The sequence below is a fragment of the Cylas formicarius genome, unplaced genomic scaffold, assembly GCF_029955315.1.
Source record: "Cylas formicarius isolate icCylForm1 unplaced genomic scaffold, icCylForm1.1 PGA_scaffold_3__17_contigs__length_32017465, whole genome shotgun sequence".
NCBI classification, from domain to species: domain Eukaryota; kingdom Metazoa; phylum Arthropoda; class Insecta; order Coleoptera; family Brentidae; genus Cylas; species Cylas formicarius.
In genome coordinates this window covers 20,368,785-20,393,785 of record NW_026844326.1, presented here as the reverse complement: position 1 = coordinate 20,393,785, position 25,001 = coordinate 20,368,785, and the positions used below count along the sequence as shown (strand labels likewise).

Genomic DNA, 25,001 nt, shown 5'->3' with positions numbered 1-25,001 from the left:
ATACGTAAGTTCTTTCAGTTTTAAATTTATGTGTATCACATTTTTTTATTAGTTTTATTATCACGATTTGCAAAAACAAATAATCAAATATCATATAAAACAACACACACGCGGCCACAAGTTCTTGGCTTTCCAGCAAGGGAAGGTATTATACACCTTTTTGCATCCTCAGTGAGGATTACCGACCCCCTAAAAAGATACCAGATCGCAGCATTGATTTTAAATAAAAATAAAACAAATGTCATCACACGGCACAGAACGGCACTATTTGGATATGCAGCTGTTGTAATAAAGTACCGAGTACAAGCTCTCAGTAGCTTTAAATTTAATAAGGAGATTTTTCATCGTCACTTTTCTAGAGTACGCTTTAATTTTTCTCCTTTCTCCTTATAAGTTACCTTTGGTTAGATTAGGAAAATAGCTTAAGATAGGAGGCTAAGTTTCAATTTTGTAATTTTACATTGCAATAAAATTATTATTATTAGTTGGTAACTTTGGTAGTAGTTCACAATGTCTTTTCCACTCAAAGGTTTTCAACACCTTTTTCTGCGTGATGAAATCGGATGATTTTTCGATGAGTTGAAATAGAGAAAGTGACCCAAGGACCAACTATCAACTGTTTTTAACTAAACTCTATGGATCTACAGTGTCAAATTGATTTATAAAAAGATAAAAAAATATCAACCTATTATACATACTCATTTTTACACGATTTTTAACTTAACATCCACACCTCAGAAAAGAAAAAGAGAGACAAAGTCATTTTACCAAAGCAACAGTTCCAAACCATCGAAATTCAACCTCACAATAAGTCAACCAATGTCATTCTGTCTAAAGAACGACATTAACGTCAAGCTTTATTTTTCTAGCGTACCTAAGCAGACCAGAATACTTCAACGTAATATTGCTGGACTGGTCTGAGCTCAGCAGTTTCCCATGGTATAGAACGGCGGTGGAGAATGTAAAGTTGGTTGGAGAAATCTTGCGCAACTTCATCAAAACTTTCACCAAAAGCGGAGAAATCGCAATCGACAGGCTGCACGTTATCGGATTCAGTTTGGGCAGCCATATCGCCTCGCGTGCAGGAAAGAATCTACAGGGTGGCGTCAGAATACCGAGGATAACAGCGCTAGATCCTGCTTTTCCCGATTTTCCATTGCAAGGTAATTAAATTTAGGCGTCAATGCGGTAGATACATTACTTTGTGGCCTGATTCACACAGTTGTTTAGTTAGTTCTCTATCGTATGAGATGAGATAGCCACTTGTGAGTATTATCTGTTTTGATTAGGCAGAGAATGTATAATGGAGCATCAAAGATTTTCCTCGCGGCTCACAGTGCTATAAATTTTGCTAATAGGTTTAAAACATTTTTTATATAAAAGAATGAATTGCAAGAAATTCAGGACACTACCATCAAAAGTTATATATCCACAAGTCTCCTATTCTTATTTTTTGTTGCTCCATACTTTCCATACATACTTAACAAACGCTCGGTATAAATATGACTCGTTTTATCTGCCTGTCATTATACTTTAGGAGAGAAACACACGCACGGCATTCTACCTCCTTTAATAAGATTGAGATTTATAAATACTTGTGAGACTTATAAATGTATGAAACGCCAAAATCGACTGGCGCCTCACCTTCATAAAAAAATGAAACTAGACATTCGGGGTGTGTATCTTTCCTTTTGGCTCTCAATAATATACTTTAACCACCGATCTATCGAACTCATTAAAAATACCAATCCCTTACCCTCGACCACAGCTAATGTTCATGTACGGATCGGGTACGGATAATAGAATCCGAGCTCTAATAGTCCTAGATCGAATAAAGTTTGGTGTTCCAATGACAGACCATTTAATTATACCATGGAAAATGACATGTATTCTGAGAAAAATTATACCAAAAACGAATTTCTTGAGATATTAGCTCGTCGTCGTACTATAACCTATATTTTAATATTTTTTAGTAATATACTATATATACGATATTGAATTATATCGATAATAATAACTATAGAGGGCCAAAAAAATCGATACACGTCGCTTTCTGTCTGGCAAATGGATGACGTTCGCGTTTTGTTCAAAGTCAATTTAAATTCGGTAAGGCCTCGCGATAAATCACGAGGAAAATCCAATCATATTCGAGGAGCCCCGCACCCTACATAAGCCGGACCGAAGGACGAAACCTAATTTACATGAATACTACCATTTAACGAACCCTTTTGCATCGCCAGTTAGTTTAATGATGGCGCAGTTTTATAACGAGTGCCGTCTCGTAACGCCGTCGTTTCGCTAATTGGATTTAAAAAATCTGGACAGTATACTTATTTTAATGGCTCATTAGTACGGCATCCAATCAGGACCGCATTAATGCAATTAAAAAAAGGTCCGAAGACGAACGAAATTCGGTATTTTCAATGGGACGAGCGGAAGAGAAAAGTGAGGTTACTTCGTAATCCATATATTAAACCATATATATATATATATATATATATATATATATATATATATATATATATATATATATATATATATATATATATATATATATATATAATGTCTAGCTTCATTGAAGGTGTACATAGATGGCGATCTAGGTATAATCCTTATTTGCCCGGGTATTTACATGTCATTCTTTCTTCTCTAATTTTACGTCTGTCTAAATTTTCTTTGTTGTTGTTGAAGCAGATAAAAACAACAGTTTTGGGAATGAATTGAAAGAGGACAAGATGGTTGAATGCGCATGAAATGTGGACGTGGGAATAAGCAAAAAACAATGTGAGAACACCAGCCAAATAAGATACTGATACTGGAGACTGAAAGAAACAAGCAAATCTGTTTACAAAATTATACATATACTTGTATACACATACAAGTGTATACAAGTATATACAAGTAAACGTCTTTTGTCAAATACTAAAATTGTGACATTAGACAGAATACCTGTTCCGAAAATGTTTGTCAAAATATTTGCAGTTGCAAAAGATAATCCTAACAACGTAAAGAAACATCAACCGAGTAATATATTATTATTTTATCGTTCAATACCAGCATGAAAATAATGGAATTCCGAGACCAGCGCTTTTCAACAATCACAAACAATGCAAGTTATTCCCAAAATTACAGGTAGTCGTCTGAAATAGTATATTATGCAACAAGTGCGGTAAACGGCATTTGACTGATTAATAAAAGAGTGAGTTAAAAAGTTTACCGAACGTGTTGCATACTATACTTTTTCTACGACCGTTAGTTTTTGGGTACATTTTCGCCAAACAACACGAATGCATTCACTGACATGACCTTCAGAATTGACAAACGTCAAAATTTAAAGCCGAAGTGGCTCAGATTCGTGGGAAAGGAAACTGACGTGGTAAAGTGACGCTTCCCGCACACTAGATCGGTGGGTAATTAGGTATTTTACAGACGGGAGTAGAAAAATGTTATTTCCACATTGTCACAGATTATACGCTTACCTTTTACGTTCTATGAAAAAGTGCAAATTATTGCTATATTTACACCAAACAGTTAATGTTAAAAAGAAAAATTCACATTGCTATTGTCAAATTACCAAATTCAAAGGAAGCATATTTATATTGAAATGTATATGCTGTCGATTATAAAACAAACAGGGATCAAACAACAAAAACATCGGCAATACAAACAATTAAATAACAAAATACGTAAATGGTTTATTACTCGAAATCGTCAAATATTTTATTTTCGAATGAATTGTTTGCTAAATATTTTTCCCAAATCCTAAATCCATAGCGTCATCGCAGTAAAATATACAATTAAACAATTAAATTGATAAATGGAAGATTGAATTCATTGGTATACAAGGTGTTGTAACGAACACGCATAGTAGGCCCACCTGGACGTACCATAGTAGGCCCAGACCGCTGTGTCAGTCGGCAGCGAGTTGATACAGAGATTTTACAGCGTATAACCGTTTAAATTCTGTTTTCATCCCAACAAACTGTTCCTACCCACTTTTATAATAATAATACCGTTTGCTTGAGTGCGGGTTGTTACTTTAAGTAAGCGAGTGTAACATTGGCGCCCAACATGTTACACTCCAAAAATAATAAGTTTAGGTATAGAGAATGCTTAACAAAATTGAAATAGCATCAATATAAATAATTAATGGGAGTATAATATACATGGTGTTGAATTTGATTTTTTTCCCATTTTGACTCACCCTGTATAAATGATTCAATTAGCAGTCAAGGACGGATAAATGACTGCATCACTTTATAAAATTGTTGATAAATAAAATTACAGGTGTTGGAAACGGCGTCAAAAATATATTGTATTAAACACATGCATTTTAACACTCAGTATGGACCCTAATAACCCTGCATTGGGTAATCGAATTTAAAAGGGTGTATCTATATATATTTATAAGGAAAGTGATTTTTTTTTAATAATTTAAAGTTACCCGTTTGATGTTGATTAAACAGAGTCAGTCGGGAATCAAATCAATCAATCAATCAATCTTTTCTGTAGTTTGAAGCCCAAAGTTTTGTTTGGTTAATTTTGGCGTTGTGAACGGGTACCAGTGGGTATGGTCTGTTCATAGATATAAGAAAATTAATTTTGAATGGGATTATCCAAGGGTGATCATTAACATACAATGCAACAAGATTATTACCTAAAGTTTCGGAATTTAAATTCAGGTAAAATTGTGGTCCGTACAAGAAAATAATTTTATACCTACCTGTGTTTAATATTCTATGGTGTGTAATACGGTGTGTGTTGAATCGTGTGCGAATTATGCAAAATATGTGCGAGTCAAGTGTATCTCAGGAGAAGCTCCCGCCCAAATGTAGAAAACACTATTCTATTGACACTAAGGAAGTTATAAACAATGTTTATTTGATTCTCATTGAACGTGGTGCCAGCAAGCAAGCATCTTTAGAAGAAACGGCCACATTGACGAAAATTCCAACATCAACTGTACGGAAAATTGTGAATAATTCCATTCAAGCGAGGAAAAAAAGAAGCGATGCTGCAAAATAATCGCAAAAAATATAGAACAAATAATTAGATAGCGATAGTGATACTGATATATTATGTGAATAATTTTAAGTAATTTAAGTAGGTAATAAAAATAATTTGTAATTTTATTTTAGATTTAAACAAAACTACATACATAAATAAATAAATATTGTTTAGTATATTTCCTAATAAAACCCCAAATAAATAAATTCTAAGCAAAGTACGGACCTGTTCGGCCATATTTCATTCTTACAGCTTGCCCGGGTCTTTCTTTAGTCACTTTCTTATATCTTTGAACAGACTTTACATATAGTTTCGTATTGTTGGCAACTTTATAAATAGTGTTTGCAAAACCAATCAATGGATTATGAGTGAAGCGGAACAAAAGACGTAAAACCGCCCACCTGGAAAGAAGTTTTCACTTGGCTACGAAATAAAACCGGAAACAACCCAATTTCCAGATCGCACAAAGAGACTGGCAGAGACTGATGCGGATTATATCGACGTCATCCATACGGACAGCGGCATATTCGGGTTCCCTTTGTCGATAGGGCATGCCGACTTTTATCCAAACGGCGGCAGAGCCCTGCAGCCCGGCTGTCAGCCCAGTTATTTAGCGAAGCAGAGAATTATCGACCAAGTCCGTAAGTATATATTTGGATTAGATGGGTTCCCTTCCGGCTAGTGATTTGCCTGTTTCGTGGATTTTATATTATTAGTTCGTTTTTATCGAACTCTGGGATGGATATTTCGTTCGATGTCAATTAATAATTATGGTGGGGTTTGGGAAATTGGAGTAGATTTCATGTTATTATTTTTAGTATTTATTATTAAAATTAGTCAGCCGTGTAGTTCCTAACAAATTTTTTTTTCGTCTAAAAATAACTTGTTGATTTAATTCCTTTTTTTTCATTTACATATCTCCCTTATTTACGATTATTTTGAAAAAAAATGTTTTAATAAGTATTACATAAAATCTCAAAGACGAAAATTTCCGTAACAGCGTGGTCTCTATTTTTTAAATGGAACGTCCTATATATTTATTGAAAAAAATAGAATTAAAAGAACGTTCTATGCTATCTTTCAATTAGTTAATTATTTCATAATATTGTCGAACTCTAAATTCGAAATATTTTCCATTTTTTCCATTCAGTTTTAATTCAAAAACAATCACGGTGTGATTTGCACATTTCTTGGAGAAATCGTAATATGGAAAAGTATATAAAGTGTTCCTTTCAAAGCACATACTCTTGTATTCCCAGGCTTTTGCAAATCACACTGTATAATTGAGGTCATTTGAAGGCCATCTATCTTTTGATTTTATGCAACATCTATTAAAACACTTTTCCTATTGAGTCACCTTGTATATTTAGTAGTTTAGTTTAGTAATAAATTTTACCAAAATTTGTTTTAAAATGAAAGACATTCTTTTATACTTACTTTAACCTAACAAATCCTAAAAATGTTTAAGATAAATTTTTAAACCACAGTAGTAGGTTTCCGTCAGTATAGTTTTTCGACATAATAAAAAACTTTAATTCTGTAGAATATGTGCGAAACGTACGTCTGAGTCAATATCAATAAACGCTTCCTAATTGATACAGCAAATGTTTCGACATTTGCGTTGACCTTTCGAACCTTAATAACGGTTTAAAACTGTTATAATCGCGTTGACATTGGCAACACCGTAACGGAGAATGTTTCAGTCGCGTGCAGTCACGTAAGGGCTTGGCGCCTGTACGCCGAATCCGTCAGGAACCCCGACGCCTTTCCGGCCACCCAATGCCGGATGTTCCGGGGACCTGCCAAAGAGTGCAACTTTACAACCGACGCTTACATGGGATACCGAAGCAATAAGTAAGTAGCCTGTCGATAATAAATTACCTGGCTCTACCTCACAGTTCAAAATTCCATCGCAAATACAGCATCTGGCTTATATCCCAGACTTTTTCGCATTTCTTCGGGCGAGACTGATGTATGTATCATACCGGTTACTTTGTTGTTTGGGTCAAAAATGTAGTCACGAAAAGCATGAGACATTTTCGTTTAACCAACCGCAATTTCTTGAAATATAGCTGAAAAAGTAGCTAGAAACCATTTTTTGAAGAAAATAATTTTCTGAAAATTCACAAATTAATAATATTAAAAAAATTAAATACTAATTTGTATAAAAATATTTGTTTGAGCGACCCTGTAAGTTGAGGAAAAAACTTTCTGATAGTATACCTGTAGTGTCTAAAAATCACATAACACGGTAGAAATCCCATCTTATTAAATAAAAAAAATCATAACTCCTCTTTCAGTTTTTTACAGCTATCTTGGATTTTAAGATGCAGGGTGATATTGAAAAGCTTTATTTACTTGTTACATGTTACATTTATTATTACTTGTGATCACTGTTTCACAACTAAAGTACATTTTATTAAAACAACCACCCTTTCTCCATGATCTACCCATAAAAAAAAATAAAGACAAATTAATAAAATACCATAAAACCATAAAAATATGACACATTGTACACTATGAATTGTGTTTTTACTGGTTTATCTTAATTTTCTGACTCACGGCGCTCTCACCAGTTAGTCAACGTTACAATAACGTAATATCCAAAGAACAAAGAACGAATATTTAGTACATTTTTAACCCTCTTTCGTCAATTTCCTTTCTTGGGGAAATGGCGTGAAAAATCGCTTAATTCATTCATAAACTGGAATAGTTACAGTAATGCAGTCAGTATCCATTTTGTGGGGGGAAATTTTATTTTGAGGGAGATGAATAGTAATGGGTATTCTTTTCTTTGTTATACACGTTACTAGTAATGGTAGATAGGTGTAATAAGCGACTGTTATATATTATTTATCAATTTTCCTACTTGTTAAAATTTTGTGAGGGTAAATCGTTTGTTAAAGGGCACTTTGTGAAATTATTTTAATCGTTTATCCTGCATTGAACTAGGTGGTTGTGATAATAAAATACCTATAATTCAGATCATTGAAACCTGGAATAATCTCCAACGAAATTGTCATTTTCTAGCGAATTTCTTTCTAGAGAATATAGGTTTCTTCAGGGGCTATCTCCCTGACATCGGTCACAAGCTTTTGATAAAGACACGATTTTGTCGAAACAATTGTCATGTCAAAATATATAATTTCGTGAAAATCTGAACATTTAGTTCTTATTTATTTTGACAAATGGATTTTCATCTCATTTTCACCTCAGCTCAATTTTCGAAATATTTGATATTGATTGATTGATTTGAATATCTGATATTGTTCTCTAAAAGAGAATGGTTCCGTAATAAATAAAATAAATTATCTCATTTGTTTTGTTCTGGCCTGCAAAAATAAAATCGCGGATAGTAGGGATCTCTTCATCGCAAGTTTTAATTTAAGTTGGAGCTTATATATAATATAAGAATATATGGAAAAGTCGGGAGGGCACAATAGTAACATTTAGTTTGGATATTGGCTATTAAAAATGTTTAGTGTTTACTGTGGACTATACTAATGCTGGTAATAATTAACAAACAATAGAAAAATATGCATTGAATTTTGCAAAGTTAAAAAAGGACTTAATTATTTAGAATTTCTAAATATGTCATTATGTAACGTTTTTTTTTTTAATTCATTTTATTTCTTCAAATTCAAAGAAAATATTTTTGATTTCGGTTACGATTATAATTATTTTCTTACTCACATAAATGACCAAAAGAAAAGCGACAACCTACATTAGTAGCAGTTCTTTTCTGTTGTACAATTGGCCTCATTTTTCTATCATGTATTTGCTATTCCAGTTTAGATCAAGCTTACTGTCTGCAGATAATGTCAATAGTCAAGTTACCTACCTTACCTACACTTTCCGTAGAGCAGCAATTTACATTATAATCTCGTCTGTTCGCGCGTCGTTGTCGCTCACTTTAACCCATCAGGATTTGTTTACGCAGTAACCAAACAGGAGCGTGAGTTTCAATTAAACTTTTATTGAACGTACTCGAGGTGTGCCTCGGCGAGGGTAAACAAAATGTCAATCAATCTTATTTACATGCGACTAGCGAAGTGAGTCGAAATGCGTCTTCTATAGACATAACGTAGATAGCTAGTTCCTTGCAGGGGAGGCATGGCACATTTATATCATAATATTTACGAAGAAACAAGATGATTGTGTGTAATGAAAAAATCTAATTTGTTCTGTAGCATAGTTATAGTTAAGTCCAGAAAATTTAAAGAGTTATTTAGTTCCGTCTCTATGGTAAATTTTTTACGGTTATGTATGGAGTTAATATGATTCAAAAAGGACTGCAGTTGTTTTTCCGATTCAGTGAAACAAGCAAAAACATCATTTACATATCTATACCACCATAGAAATCCTTTACTCAGAGGATGTTTAGGTATGATTAATCCTGCTTTAGCAATATAAAATTGACAATTAAATTCAAAATTATTTTGGTCTAAAGAAACTATTAACAAATTTTGTTTTATGATAGGGTTAACTTGTCTCTCAGTGAGAATATTGTCTGTTATGTTTATTACGTTAATTGTTGGAATGCTAGGAAATAGATTTTTGAAGTCAAATGAAACTAGAATTACCTTAGGAGGAATTTTAATGTCTTTAACCTTGTTAATTAGTTCGAAGGAATGGTTGATAGCATATCTAGGTTTAAAGGCAATATGATATTCTACAATTTTTATTAATAATGGATGGTGGTGTTACAAAAGAAACTACAGGTATTATTATATTTGTGTAATTTAATTAAAGAATATAAGTTTGGAGGTTGAGGATTCATGATTATTGGTGTTATTGGTTGGTATTTTTTTCCATGAAAAAGTGATGAATCTGTAATTACAGTTTTGATTAGTTTTTGATATAACTCGGTGGGTCCATATATGTCTGGTTTAATAAACTGTTTGGTTTTTGTAATATATTCTAGAGAATCGATAGCAATGACTATCTTTCCTTTAACTGCTCTTGTAAAAACTACATTATTTTAGGAAGCCTTACTTTTAATTGATTTTGCCATAGACAAATATGAAAGATGCTGGAATTTACTGCTAGTTGTAAGTTGAGATTTTATGAAATCAGGTAATACCTGTTTGTTATAAGATAACATATAACTTACCAAAACTTAAAGAATAATACCAAACCACCACTGTAAATGTGAATCATAAAAATAACAATACTTTGTTAATGTCTCAGTTATGTTTAACTAAAATTTACAATTTGCAGGAATTACGTTGGTCAGTTTTATTTACGCACTGATTACAAGGCGCCATACGGACTGAAACCTGAAGTTCAAGAAGTCTATCCCGCTGCAAATTAACTTTAGTCAGTAAGTTGGTGACACTATTTAATTAGCTAAGTTTAAGTTAATTATGTAAATCGATCGATAGACTGATTAGAATATTATTGTGTGTGTAAATACTCTGCAATCAATGCAAAAGTGTTGTGTCTCTTAATAAAGAAGGATGGATTTTTCGTATTAAATTAGGAAATAATTCAGTAAAACTAAGTTTCCTCTTATATTGACTGTTAAATTAGTGATTTTCTTATAGTTTCATGCTTTTTTTTTGGTGACGTGTAGAAGTCCAAACCTCAACTACCTAGCAAATGATAAAAGGGTGGCTTTCTTCACATAAACATTTAGATACTTTTTCGTTATAAAAAATTGTACAAAAATATAATATAGAGTAAGTTATTAAGCCATTTCAAACTAACTCATATCAACTCTTATGAGTTCCAGCTATAGTTCATTTCACGAGGGGACTTCCCTTGACAAATCAAATTATGAGCTGAAACACAATGATAAAAATTGAAAATAAAATGGCGGGCGTTCCTAACGTACCTAACTATACTTAGATTTTTTCCGCACTTAAATATATAATTGAACTATTGTACGAGTTTACTTTTCTTTTCAATTAGATCTTGAAAAAAACGCTTTTCTGGATCTATGCTCATATAATTTTTTTGGCTTAAACTCACTCAAAGAACCAGTTCCTAAAGTTTGGACGCCTACCTATAAAACGCTCTGTATAATTTCGTAATTTCTCCTTCATGATAGTCAGCCAATTGGTCTCTATTCATTTCATACGACTGATTACTCTATAATTTGACTTAATATCATTGATCAATTTTTGTTTGTCTTACAATGGTTTGTTGATTTTGGTATAATTTTTCCCGGTCACAAACATGTCTGCTAAAAATGATGATTCGCCCCGAATGAGGAAAAATGTCTTTTTTTTTTTCGTTTTGTAAATAGTCTATGCGAATATAAATGTAAATTGAATTGAAAGTAATGTGTTATATTTTTTGCCCGGAAAGAGACGTCTCCACTTGTCCCTTTGGAAAAATAAAGTTCCAGACGAGACGTATCGCTTCGGATAGGTTGCTAGAAAAGTTGTCGACAAGATTAAGGATTCTTCAATCTGTGATAAACATTACCTGAAACTTGAATTTCATTAGCTTTTTATTTATCTGATAAAAATGGAATGAGAAACTGTTTTATTTGTACATATTATTAACGAGTAAGCAAAAAATATTAGGTATTCGTCCTAAAATAGCTTCTATAGCCGTTTTTACCGCCAACCTAACAACATATTCAGCTAATCAAAGACTAGTATATGGTCTTATGTGTTATTATGAGCGGTCTAGATCAAATCAAATCTGATGATGCAGAAGTGCGAAACACTAATTAAATTTATATTGTTTTTTGGTATTTAATTGCGGTTAACTACAAGATGAGGTTTTCCTAATTTTAAGTTTAACTTTACATTGAAAAACCGGCCCTTAATCGTTTGAATGTCCCGCGCACGCTAAAGTCTCGAGTTACCGATCGGCCAAACTCCAAACCCGAGGCTAAATTAAACAATAAAAGTAGAAGTAATACACTTTAGGAATTTAAATTCTCATGTTTGAGGTCGACATAGTGTAAACGTCACGCGATCATTAGGCGGCAAGTTATATTAGTCACTTGTAGCTCCACCCTCGCGAATCTAATTTTACATTTCAATTTGCGTAATTATTTTAATTGCCAGCGTAAATAAATAAATTCTCGATCAATGAGTATACGTGTAGGGTGTCTTCTCGACAACAAATATCACACTATGGTTTTGGGAAGTAGAATACACTGAATAGAAACATAATTTGACCTAAGTATATGACTTAAAAGTATGGAGAGCCATACCTCTACTAATTCTTCGTTTTATAAGTTAGCACTGAACAGACGCCTAAGAAGTAACCGGTGTTGAGTCTGCAGCATTATGATTGTTTTTGAATTTGGTGACCTGACTCGTTTGTTATTTGATTGTCCTATCCATTGAGGCAATCCGCAATTTTTATATGGTTGAATTGTTCAATTTGCGGCTAAAAATGATGGCCCTTAATGAGGAAAAATGTCTCTTTTTTTCGTTTTGTAAATACTGTATGCCTATATAAATGCAAATTTAAATGAAAATAATGTGTTTTATTTTTTACCACCTGCCCTTTTGGAAAAATAAAATTCCCGTTTCCTAGAAACATCCTTCCTTTATTTCTGATTTTTATCTCTATAGGGATGGTGTGAAGTATCTCACGGAGGGCCCAATGTTAGTCACCGCGAAGCTGACCAGATAGGTATCCTGTAGTGCCAACACACACAACACGCAACGAGCGCTGACGTGTTTTTACAATAAGTTTAAGTGACCAACTTAAACTTAAGAAATGCTTAAAAATAAATAACGAATTACGAAATTATTTCCTGCGATTAAAAACAATACACTAAAAAATAGTAAGAGGCCTACCGGAGTCTAAAACAAAATACTCAAATGTGGTATGAGTAACGTCTTATTTTTAGGCACTCCTTCTTCGAACTATCAAGGGAAAAGAGCCAAAGTAAATTCGCTTGTTCACGAAGTAATTATATCCAGCTTTTGTACGGCTTTGATTCCGAATTGCTATTTCTTTGTGCGAATAATCGATAAGCCGTACACGCGGCGCCATATTCTACTTGAATTTGCCTCCCCCACCCCCCCTATCCACTATCATTTTATCAGCCAATGTCGTTTCTCAAGTACGCCAAAAACATTGCACAATAGCACCATTTTCAACGAAAGATTAAAAAATACAAATTCAAAATATGTATTCGAAATAGTAATTAAAATTAAAGGCATTTAATACAAAAAAACTAACTCGTGAGTTATTTGCAATTTTGACTTTTATTGTCGCTAAATACGTGTTTGAATATTTCATTGCTTTGAAATTGAAATTAATAAATTGAAGTGTTTTCTCCTTAAATTTCTGCTGAATGGACTGAATTTATTGATTCCACTTTGAAAAGTGCGATGAGTTTAAAATAAACAGGGTTTAAGAGTAAATTCAATGATGTATTTGGTTTCGCAGTACACATTAATTTAAAAATCGCACTGAACTTAAAGACAATTTTCGATGAGAGTGATATTTAGACATCAAGAGTTGTATTTACTTATTTTATCAAATAATATTGCTAAATCAGTGCAAAGTATTTAATTATTTTATACACAAACAAAATCACATTGGGTTTAGTCAACTTCAGCGTCTCATCTGCAAATCTACGAGTAATAACTGTCAAAATTGCAATATCAATTATTGTTCAACATACAAAAAATCTTCGTCACTATAGATGGCAAACTACATTTGAAGATGACAGATTATACAAAACCATACTTACGTAAGGAGGAAATCTGAGCATAATACAGCTATTATGATTTTCTATTTAAGTTTTACAACTATTGAAGAAAATGCAGAGGACAAAAGTCGATCTCATCTTAATTTTCTAGGAGGAACATGAAAGTTAGTACATAACAAAATGCATGAATAATATATAACATCCTAAAAACGATACACAGATCCTGAAATACTCTGCTATTCATTAAGTTCACCTTCTCACCAGCATCCATTTCAAAATCCTTCTGGCCCAGTATATGCCTAAATTACCTCAAATATTTGGACTCGACAAGGAACGTTGAAGTGCACTGTCACTATGACTCACTTGTCAAAATTCAAGTAACAATGCTCACGAGACATCTCCTTCACGGTACGAAGACGATATTATGCGTTCGAAGACAGAGTCAGACGAATTTTTTTCCAGAGATACAACCCCGATTATATTCCGAACAAAAATCAGTCCAAGTCAGCGTTTTGGGTGCTAACACGAGGCTAGGACGATATACGAGCTTTCTGCTAAAGCAGAACCCACTAGTCTCAGCCCTCCACCTGCAAGGTTGTGAACATCTCCCGGGTCTCGCAGCCGATCTTAATTTTTGTGACACCAAATGCGCCGTTCACGCACACTCTGGTGATCACAACGTTTCGAAAGCGATAAAGGTATCCGTCACCAATAACATTAACAACTACGGGTCTCACTATACTTATACAACCTCAAAAACCGCGTGTATTTTTTTAAAAATAAGAATATTTGTTATATGTTTAATTTTATTATTTTGGATGTTACGTATACTATTAATACTATTAATTTCTTAGATGCTGCTTCACTGTAACAAGTCAATTTTATCTGTAAGATTATGACAGGATCTTTATGAACCATGAAAAGATCTGTGTTATATTTTACTTTGTCTTTAAATTCAACAATAGAGTAGGAACAGTAAAACTTTATTTTTAAAAAATATGTCAAAAGATGATATAAGTCAAACTAAATACTATTGTCGATAGATATTTTCAAGATAAGATTTTTGCAAATTATTATCATAGCACAATTCTAACAATTGATTTTGTTTTCATTTAATTGCTTGTTTCTGCAATTTAAAAATGAGATAAGATCAAGAACTATCACACAGTACTTCTCCGTCACTTAAAGGAGAATGCAATACAGTATAATTAAGTACTTATCATCTTAGACGACTCAGAACAAACAGTCCGATACTAAGTTTCGCTTTCGATTGATCAACATGCTTCGACTAATTTAATCTCTCATCGATGACCACACCAAATAGGTTAGCTGAACTACTTACTATTCGTAATAGCTTTATTACTCCAACTGTTGTGTCTTATCGAGGTTCAATTTTAAGGTGTCATTTTCGAACCAATTGCTAAATAGTCAAAAGTATTCGCATTCAATTCTTTTTTTAATTTAATACTAATATTTTAAAAGTCATTAAAATGGTTAAACATACAAGAATCAAAGAGATTGAATTCAAAATAGAAAATATATATGAACAATATGTCAAATTTAGCTTCCTCAATCTAAAAAGCATCACTTTAACAAATTGAAAATGTACCAACCTGTGTGTCTGTAAATGAAAAATGTATTGTTTACTTTGTATAAATATCATATTTCAATTTGTTTTGATTTCAAAACATCACAGAACATTTTATAACATTTCTAACGAACGACATGTCCTGAGCTCAATTTCTGTTCATTTTCTATGACTGGAATGGCTTTTATCCCTTCTACGCGTACAACAAAAAACTGCGATTGTAGAGCGCCGACATCATCTTGTTCCTTCCAAACGAAAAGCCGAAAGAGGACGTCGCCTTAGGGGAACGGGTGACGAGTGAAGGAACTCGACTTTACAGTTACCTGAAGGAATGCACAGTTTACTCACCAAGAGCCATTTTGGTAATGTGCGTCCCACCCGTATCGATAACCACCCCAATAGCTACGGCCGTGTTTAAACAAAGTCACTTTTACCACCCGGGGAGGATTATTGGCTCGACAGCATTTGCCCAAGTAAAAGCCAACACGTTGGTAGGCCGATACCACGACCTCGATCCTCGATGTTGTGACGTACCGCTCGTAGGAGGCCCGGATATCGACCTTGCGGTACCGTTGTTTAGCAGAGCTAGACCGGTGGGCGTCGTAGGTACATATAGATTGGTCATGGAATGTTTTCAAGACACTTAGAGGGGGCGGTACAGTAAAGCCACTGTACACCCATGCATATGCTGTCGTTTTTTGGTTCTTCCCAGACATTTTCCTAATTAATTATTTATAATTTGATAAATCGGCAAACTTACGCAGTATAATATCAAATTGGAAATAATTGTCCGAGATAATGAAAGTGCAAGAGGAGCCAAGAAAAAAAGATTAACCTCAATATACTTAAAACAGTGGTGAAGTACCGAAGAAGCAGCTTAGAAGCTTCTGATAGGCGGCTCGTTTCAAAGCAGAGATATAAATTAGTTTTGTTCAAGTATTGAGTTAAATGAGAAATAAGTCTATTCAAATATTCAATTCAAATTCAAAAATTGAAATCTATTCAATATTCAAACCCTTTTAGAGTTGTATTTGCAACATAAAAGATTCATTGTATTTTGTTTGCTGATTCGTAAAATTTAGCGAAATTCAATAACCGCGCTTAATCAATTTTTATTTTAATTTAAAAGAGGGTCTCAAAAACAATTTTCAATTCAAGACTAAATAAACTAAAAAAGCACAGGGTCATTGCAAATTATACGTGCAACGGATGTATTTGGTAACGCCAGATTTTCTCTAATTTTAACTTCGCATTCAGGAAGAGGGCCGCAAATATTAACAGCGAAGTTCAGGGGGGTCAACGAAGAAGAGCTTCTAAAATGTCCGGGTAGCCAGAAAGTGGTGGATAATTCTCAGTTAGCCGAGAGTTACGCGTTGAATATGTTGGTATCTACTATCGCTTTGGGGATATGCGGTGACCCAAATGCCTTGGCTAACGTGTATTTGAGAAGCAATGTGCTGACCACATGCCGGTAAGTGTCTTCGCTTTTGTACGGAGCTATATTTAAACTGCCGTACTTACGCGTTAAATTATTTGTTCATTTTTTTGTAAATGCTTGGGAAAACAATCTTAAACCTGCGAAAGTCAATCACAAGTTTGTGTGTAGTAACTATAAATACTATACATTCCTGATTCAAAAAGTCGTTTAAAAAAAATGTGTTTTAATTATTTGCCACAATATGCCACACGAGATAAAAAGGAAAATAAATACGAAATGAATACGTTTTTAGGTGTTAATTAAATTTTGTTAATTTGCTTTTAAGTTTAAAACTTCCGTGAAGTTAAAAGATGCTATTTGAACAAATACGTCAATACTATTCTTCTAGGATTACAGTTTAGTAATATCTAGCGCGTCGATTTATTAAAGAAATACAAATATTTCTGCATGAAATTTTGGGGTTAGGGTTGTTTTGGTGGAGGAAATTAAATTTGTAGCGTGGAAATGCCAAAAGGGGAATGTGTCAAAATTAAATTTTGGAGATAATCAAGAAAAACTAATAATTGCCCCGTTTCTCAATTTTTGGACTTCAATCTTTTTTTTATTCATTTGTCTGCTAAGATTTTAATAGACTTGAATGTCAATTTTAATTCTCCCAAGACTAATTTAAAGAAATAATTTAAAAATTATAGAATTATACCGTGGCATACCACTTTTGCGATTAAAAGTGTTATTTTTCACCTTTCATCATGTATTCTACGCTCTAAAATGTACGAGGATAGTCCAAAAAATTCCCGACCCAAGCAAAAACCGCGATAGTCCATAAAACTAGCCAGTTCTAGTCAAAAGTCTTATTGCGTTATCGAAAATTGGCACAATTGGCCATTTACTACAATTATATTTTAGAGAAAAAAAAACGAGTACTATTTGGACGCGCTAAAGAGACAGGAGTATCGCCGAAAGAAGTGCGAAAGTGCGGATTAATAAAACTGCGTTTTCTAAAATTGAGAAAATTATTATTCTCAATATATTCTTCGCGACCGAAATTAGAAACTGCAAAAATAGTTAAGTGTGTTGACTCGAGTTGAGCGGTCAACCATATAACGATTTGTGCACGAGGATAAATGCAGCCCCATCACAAGTACAGGAAGAAAAGAAACTGAAATAAATGAGAATGATAAGACTGCAATCAGACGAATAATGCCCTCGTTTTACTAAAAAAAGAAATGTCTAGCTTGAAGAAAATAATGTCTGAAATGAAAAAGAATGATTTCATTGCACCCATTACACCGAGATTATCATGAAGACATAAATGCTGATGTTTTTGAAGGCTACTTCCAGCAAATAAGACAATTGCAGGTTACTCAATTATTACGATAGGCACATATTTTCAGGATATGCGGCGGGGCACATACGACAATTCTAACGCAAAATCTTAATATATCAAAAAATGGCACAAATGGACTCTTCAATTGTAATCTAGATATCCTACGCTAACTTTTTTGTACCTTACTGAATTTAAGTTCTAACAAAAATGTCTCTTTTTATGCAAAAATGTTTTTTTTTCAATTTTTGCCCCGTTTCTCAATTCTTGTCAATTTTTGGAATTAAACCTTATTTCCCTGGGCCTGTTACCGTCATGGATAATGCCAACTACCACTCAAGGAAAGCCGAAAGAATACTCACGAATAATTTAAGAACGTTTCGAGGTGTGTAAGTCCTGAAAACTCAAATACAGAGTTTATCGGAAATTCTAATTGCAAGTTATCTGAACCTTTCAGTTGTCCACCACGTTTAATGCTACCTGTGATTGCAAATTTACATTTCATCCTCCCTTAAGGTCCACATAAATTTCGTAAAAAGCGTTTTAAAAAACAATTCGACAGACTCGACTTTGCCCTTTACGTCCCGCAACTTTCCGCATTTTTCATTTCTAGTTATTTAGTAAACACTGTTCGGTTCGCGAGAGGCGGCGTCGTCCACAACTACGGAGTGCCAGAACTGACGAAACTCGAACTGGGACTTTTCGAGAGAGCCGTCCTGGAGATAAAAGACCGGGAACGGATGGCCCGCGAATTTGTCGATCACATGGAAAACAAAGACGCAGGAAAGGGCCCGCCTTTTACAGAGAAACAACAGCGGGCGCTGAAAGAAAAGCTAGCGAAGTGAAGTTTTTGTTTATATTTTATGCAAGGACGATTTCCGCGTCGATGGAAAAACTTCTGACTTAATTTAAACATGATACGCGTGGGGAAGCTTTTAATTCAGCGATGATATATCGACGGGTATATTACACGTTCCGTTGATCGGCTTTGAATAATTGATGGCCCGGTAAATTAACCTGTTTGTCTCGCGTTTATTTGTCGAGCGGTGACCATGGAAAAAAATATCTTTTCCAAATAATTACGTGCGGTGTGTCCTACATGAGGCGTTGCCGAATTTTTTTTGTGTGCAGGATTTTTATAATAATAACAATATTCAGGAAATCGATACACTCCGACGTTGTAGCAAATTAAACAAAGCTATACTTATTTACACTGAACCTCATACAACAACTTCGTCGACACTTGGTATGGACAATAACAATTCATCTATGACCCGTCTTTACTCTTTTTAAAGAAAAAGAGGAAGCGGCACGGCTCTCCGCGTTGCCTACGTCTTCTACGTCTTTTTCGTCTAACGTCTAGTTAAGAAAACATACAAAAACAACATTTATAGCATAATGCAAAAGGGAGCTGGGAAGTAATTAAATTCTTCAAGTCCCAGTCCCTAAATCTTAATTCACTTACGAACAAAAAAACATCACAGAGGGGAGATATTTCTTTACAAATGAATTAAAAAGTTTTATTAATTTTTGTAATTTTAGGGAGATAACTGACGAGTTTAACGATGACATTTATGACTAAATTGCTAGTGGGCTTAAATTTGCAACAGTAACAGAGGAGGATGCGGAGAGAATATTTACCAGAATTTAATAAAACGCAAAAGGTGTGGACGACATCGATCTGAAAATACTTTCTTTAATTAGTCCTCGTCTGACACCATTGGTGATGTTTATTATTAACCAATGTATTATTACCAGCAAATCTGACATTTTCGCCCTATTAGCTTACTCTGTGTAGTGTCTAAAATATTGGAAAGGGTTATATTTCATCAACTTAATAATCATGTTGCTGATTCGAATATTTTGCCGGCCTCCCAATCAGAGTTTAGGCCCGGGCACAGTACGACCACAGCTTTGCTTAATGTCATGAAGAGCTCAGGATGTGTTAAGAAATACTTGTTTGATTTATTTTATGTCGGTTTAACCGACACCGCTATTAATTTTATGAAAAGTTACTTGGGAGGTCGTCGACAGAGGGTTAAGCTGGGATTAGCGGTGTCTGACTTTCTGCCAATTTTATGGAACATTTATTGCTCTCTATTAACACTTCTGACTTCTCTAGGCACCTAAATAAATGTTATTCTCATCAGTATGATATGGAAATAGACTTATCATATACTTTGTCTTTTAATGGCGTAAATGAGAATCTTGAAGTGATTTCCAAAGCCCATGGTCTGAAATTAAATGATTCCAAGAACAAGGTTGTTCTTTTTGGCAATAAAAAAGAGGAAATTATCTAGTAAAATGATCTCAAACTTTCCTTGAATGGTGCTCCGCTTGAATTTATGGACAAATGCAACAATTTCTTGTTTCTTGATAGTAAGCTGCTTCTTAATTCTCATTTGTCTTATTTACTGCAGAAGTCCTACGGGAAACTGAAAGTATTTTGCATATATAAAGACTACTGAGATTAGACGTAAATTGTGTGACTCTCTTATACTCTATTGGGATATGCGGACGTTGTATACTGGCCGGTCCTAAGATGGAAAGACCAATACAGCTTACAAAAATCGCAAAATGCCTGCCTGGGATGCAGCTATGGTTTGCATAAATTTGATCATTTAACACTGGCACTCAAAGATTCTCAGTGATTAAAGCTGTCTAAATACGAAAAGCCGCGGTATCTCTATGATAGACTGGTCAGGGGTAGTGATATACATAACAGGGCGACGACGACACGAACACATTCACTAACATGACCGTCAGAATTGACAAACGTCAAAATTCAAAGCGTGGGAAATCTCCGAAAACATCCGATTGCTCCCAACCCGTGCGGTAAAATCCCGGAAATGTCCGAAGTGGCTCGGATTCCTGGGAAACGAAACTGACCTGGTAAAGTGACGCTTCCCGCACGCTAGATCGGTGTGTAATTAGGCATTTTACAGACGAGAATAGAAAAAATAATTGTGTATCGCAAAATCAACATAAATATGACCTACGTTCCCAGACAACGGATACACGATAACGAAAATTGTAAATTAAAAAAATACTTAACACTTTGCTTTTCTAAGGCATTGGGGATGTTGATATAACTATACATGTTTGAAATCAGGATCCAGAAGATGTTGATCATGAATATAAATACAGAGTGTGATATCCAAAAGTGAGTCAATTTTGTTTATCTTTAAGAAAAATATTTGTTTTTATTGACATGTTCATAAGATAATAGAGAAAACATCATAACATTTGTATGCAAAATGCGTTTACCTAGCCCTTTTAATTAACATCTGTATATGGATGCCAAAACATAAATAAAAACTCGGTACATGGATGTCATTTTACCTGTCTAGTTCGAAATAAAATGTATTTGCTAATATGTAACTTATAACAATGACATCTGTCAAATGTCAAAGATACGACGCCATCTTGGGTCCAATTCATAAACCTCAGGTTGTAGGCACTGTAAAGAAACGGTTTTGTTCATCATTCATATCTCCATTCCGAGAATTCTTAGAATCTGCTGTTTCCAAGATGGCAAAAAAGTAAAAAGACGATAATTCGATACGGTAAACATCCGAGATTCTAGAATATTCAGGAGCGTGGGATGAGGCAATATTTTTATTTGAAAATTCCCTTCGTGTCTGCTTTGCGTGTTTTATGACTTTAGGGATGTTACGGTTTCAGATCAAGTCTCGTGCCGAATCTAGAGCTCCCACAACGGCTTTCCGAATCTTTCTTTGATGTTTGTATTTCGAACCTGGCCGTAAAATGCGATTTTGTCGCGGGACGAGTATTAAATCATTCACTTTCCCCTGAAGCGAGTTACGTATAAAAGAAAATGTTTTCGGTACTCACTATTTTACCGTTGAGATGTTGCAGCTCCTTCTCCGCCAATCGTCTTGTCGCGTTTTCCTTTCTTTTTCTTTTGTACTGGTTGTATTTGTAGAACAGGTACATGCCCGGAAGGGCCAACACCACGAAAGGTTTTATGAGGGGGTTGTGTCTGGCCTGGGCCTGCGGTTGAGGCGGGGGGTCTTCTTGAGGTCCTTGGGGCATTTTCTAATTTGTATGGACCCTGCAAAATCGCTGTTAGTGTTTATTAATATTCTTCATTCTTCGCATCAACCGCATGCAAAATCACTCTTGCATATAGAATTTCCATATTATATGGCATATATAGCATTATTCAGATCAAAAACGTTCCAGATTTCAAAAAATACTTTTTTTAGGGAGATAATTTTAATTTTTTTTTAAGTAAGATACTATACTATATTTTTGCAAGTGTACTACATTATTTTCACGTTTTTCACATCAAAATATTATATGTCATCACTATTTTTTAAATATGACATTGTCTAGCCAAGCGCTATCGAAAAAAATTACAATTTTTTCGGTTTTTGCTGAGAACAGCCCGTAATTTCTATTTTTGGATAACATTTAATCAGTACAGCAAAAATTTAGATTTCTATCGTTAACGAATTAAATGTAAATTATGAATTTTAATGTTCGCTGCAAAAAAAAGTCATTTACTGAAGACACAGTTTTTTCTATGCTTAAAATCTTCTTGTATGAAATTGTATTATAGTTTATTCTGCACCGAAGCACATTGAGGAAAGAAACTGTAATAACTCAGGATAAGTAGACTGCCATCAGGAGAATAATACAGAAAAAAGAAATACCTACATTGGACAAATTAATGTCTGAAATGAATAATGATGATTTGATTGCACAGAAAATCATTTTTAATAGAGAATGGTGGAATTATGATTACATTCATCCCTCTTTTATTTACTTTATCTTTTTGTCTCTATAATTATAATCATGTATATTTATTATTAACTGTTCAATGATTCCTGTCATTGTAAATTTGCAATTTATTATTCTCCCGCATTAAGAAACGAAATATGTAATATATCTAATCTGCTCTATCACTTCTCGAAAGAATAATTAGTAACTATAACAGCATCTTCTATCGCAGAATGCATGTATCGTGCGTTCAATTTATCTCGATAACATTTTAATTGGCTGTAGCTTTTTTGTTTTTAGAAATATCAAGGTAAACAAAAAAACAAAATGTAAGGTTAGTAGCCAAGTATATTATCAACATGCAAAAAAACTATCAATTTCCTGGCATATAAGCCTGCATTATATTTTTTCAATGAAACACCCTGTATATTATATGTGTTTAATGGAATATCTTGTTGCGATTAAAATGATGTAACACACTTTATAGTCCACTTTTAGTAAAGTCGTTTTTGACTGCAAAAACAATAATTATTTACAAATTAGAATAAAAACACTAAAAATGACAAGATACACTAAAGTAAAACATTCTTTAACTATTCTAAATACTGCTATATATGACTGCTCTAATTGTATGATGTCTTGCATTTAGTAACGTTTTCCGATTGTCTCTTAACTGATTGGTTGCCTCTGAAATGCTTTGCCGAAGTTTCGTCGTTCCCTATCCAACCCCTGGGATATTTCATGTTAAGAAAATTTTTAACTTGAACAACATTGTGAGAAGGGGCCCCGTCTTGCTGCCATATAGTCAGCGCTGATATATTTAGGACTAAATCGTCCATATATTATTCTATTTAGTGCACTAAGAGTTGCAAATAATGATCTCCAGTTAACTTTTGATATATCATTATCATCATACCCAAAATATGCCCATTTATGACACCACACCATGCATTAATTGATTGGTTTTTATTTCGTGAATTTTATCTATTACAACCCTTTCCTGTAGTGAACGGTCTTTCATCTGTCCATAAAATGTTTTTTAAAAAATTATTATTCTCATTATGTCTATTTAAAGAATCCAAACAATAGTGCACTTAGTTTTTGAGTTTTACGAAATTTAAATGCTATATTTCTATTCTTTGAAAACTGAGTGGATTGATCCCAGAGAAATACCTCTCCCTTCATATACTCCAGTAATATAGAAAACTGTATCTACTTCATAGAATCCTAATATGTTTGCCTTATTTTCTTCATTTAAAACATTATGATTCCGGAATAGTTTTTACCATTTAATACGTTACCATTTTCTGCAAATTTCTTTGCAAGTTTTAGAAACATCTGTTTTGAAGGAGCTCAGCGCTCTGGATAAAGGCTAATATACTGACGACGAGCTGTGGTTGCACTTTTATTATTCAGAAAGTATACTTGAAGCATATCACTCCTTTCACGGATGCTAAATTCGCGAAAGCCCATTTTAACAATAATGAATTGGACAATAATTCAACCATCAACGTTGTTAACGTTGTATATGTCAAACATATTTTTATTTATCAGTCAGGGCGCTCTTTGAAATTATATAAAAATTTCCTATTTTTGCCGATTTGTCAAAAACGAGTGTATTAAATCATTGTAATTGGAATAAGATATTCCATTAACACGTATATAATATACAGGGTGTTGGCTTATACGTCAGATAATTGATAGTGTTTTGTTTTATATGAAAAGAAACTTGGCTACTAACCCTACATTTTGTTTTTTGTTTACCATGATATCTCTAAAAACAAAAGAGTTACAGCCAATTAAAATCTTATCAAGATAATCTAAACGCACGGCACATCAAATCGTCCACTGCGGATCCCGACGTCACAGATTCGCTTTCAATTCAGAACGATGACGTCGATACCCCGTCGGGGAGGTCTATTTCGCCAACTTCTTCAGCGAAGAATTGGAGAGCAATGACCTCGTCGACAAAGAAAAGCGACCAAGAATCTCAACCAGCATTTTCCTTACCTTCGACGACGAAAAGTGCCCCGATCAACGTGCCGCTTACTAAACGACTCGACCGAGAGGAAACTCGCGACTCAAAAAAGCGCCGGACTGCGAAAATTTCAACACGCTACCGCCGAACGAGGACGAACTTATACGATTCGGTACGAGTGCGTAAAAGAGGGAAAACATCGCGAATTGCATCCCTAAAGCATGTCGGTACGCCCACCGTGGTCTACAAAGTCGAAGCGTCGAAATCGGAGGCGCCGCGACGCGTCTA

The 25,001-nt window shown here is 34.1% G+C and overlaps 3 protein-coding genes across 4 annotated transcripts in view; 2 read left to right on the top strand and 1 right to left on the bottom strand.

The window, feature by feature from the left end:
* Window positions 1-12,419, top strand: part of LOC132699156 (phospholipase A1 VesT1.02-like) — a 33,233-nt gene extending 20,814 nt beyond the window's left edge. The window contains exons 3-6 of the mRNA XM_060665702.1: window positions 870-1,163; window positions 5,466-5,648; window positions 6,711-6,861; window positions 10,228-12,419. Of these exons, the coding sequence (XP_060521685.1) occupies window positions 870-1,163; window positions 5,466-5,648; window positions 6,711-6,861; window positions 10,228-10,321 (722 nt within the window). The 3' untranslated portion in view covers window positions 10,322-12,419. The remainder of the gene's footprint in view (window positions 1-869; window positions 1,164-5,465; window positions 5,649-6,710; window positions 6,862-10,227) is intronic.
* Window positions 1-25,001, bottom strand: part of LOC132699520 (uncharacterized) — a 59,361-nt gene extending 34,360 nt beyond the window's left edge. The window contains exons 1-2 of one of the 2 annotated variants that reach the window (XM_060666288.1): window positions 24,746-25,001; window positions 21,845-22,075 (exon numbers count right to left, since the gene is read on the bottom strand). In XM_060666288.1, the coding sequence (XP_060522271.1) occupies window positions 21,845-22,045 (201 nt within the window). In that variant the 5' untranslated portion in view covers window positions 22,046-22,075; window positions 24,746-25,001. The remainder of the gene's footprint in view (window positions 1-21,844; window positions 22,076-24,745) is intronic. The other variant, XM_060666287.1, reaches the window with a different exon arrangement.
* On the top strand, window positions 14,008-19,195 carry LOC132699638 (malate dehydrogenase, mitochondrial-like). Its single transcript, XM_060666472.1, has 5 exons — window positions 14,008-14,047; window positions 14,102-14,337; window positions 15,452-15,833; window positions 16,485-16,698; window positions 18,603-19,195. Exons 1-5 carry the CDS (start codon window positions 14,023-14,025, stop codon window positions 18,832-18,834), a joined length of 1,089 nt encoding a protein of 362 aa, XP_060522455.1. The 5' UTR covers window positions 14,008-14,022; the 3' UTR covers window positions 18,835-19,195.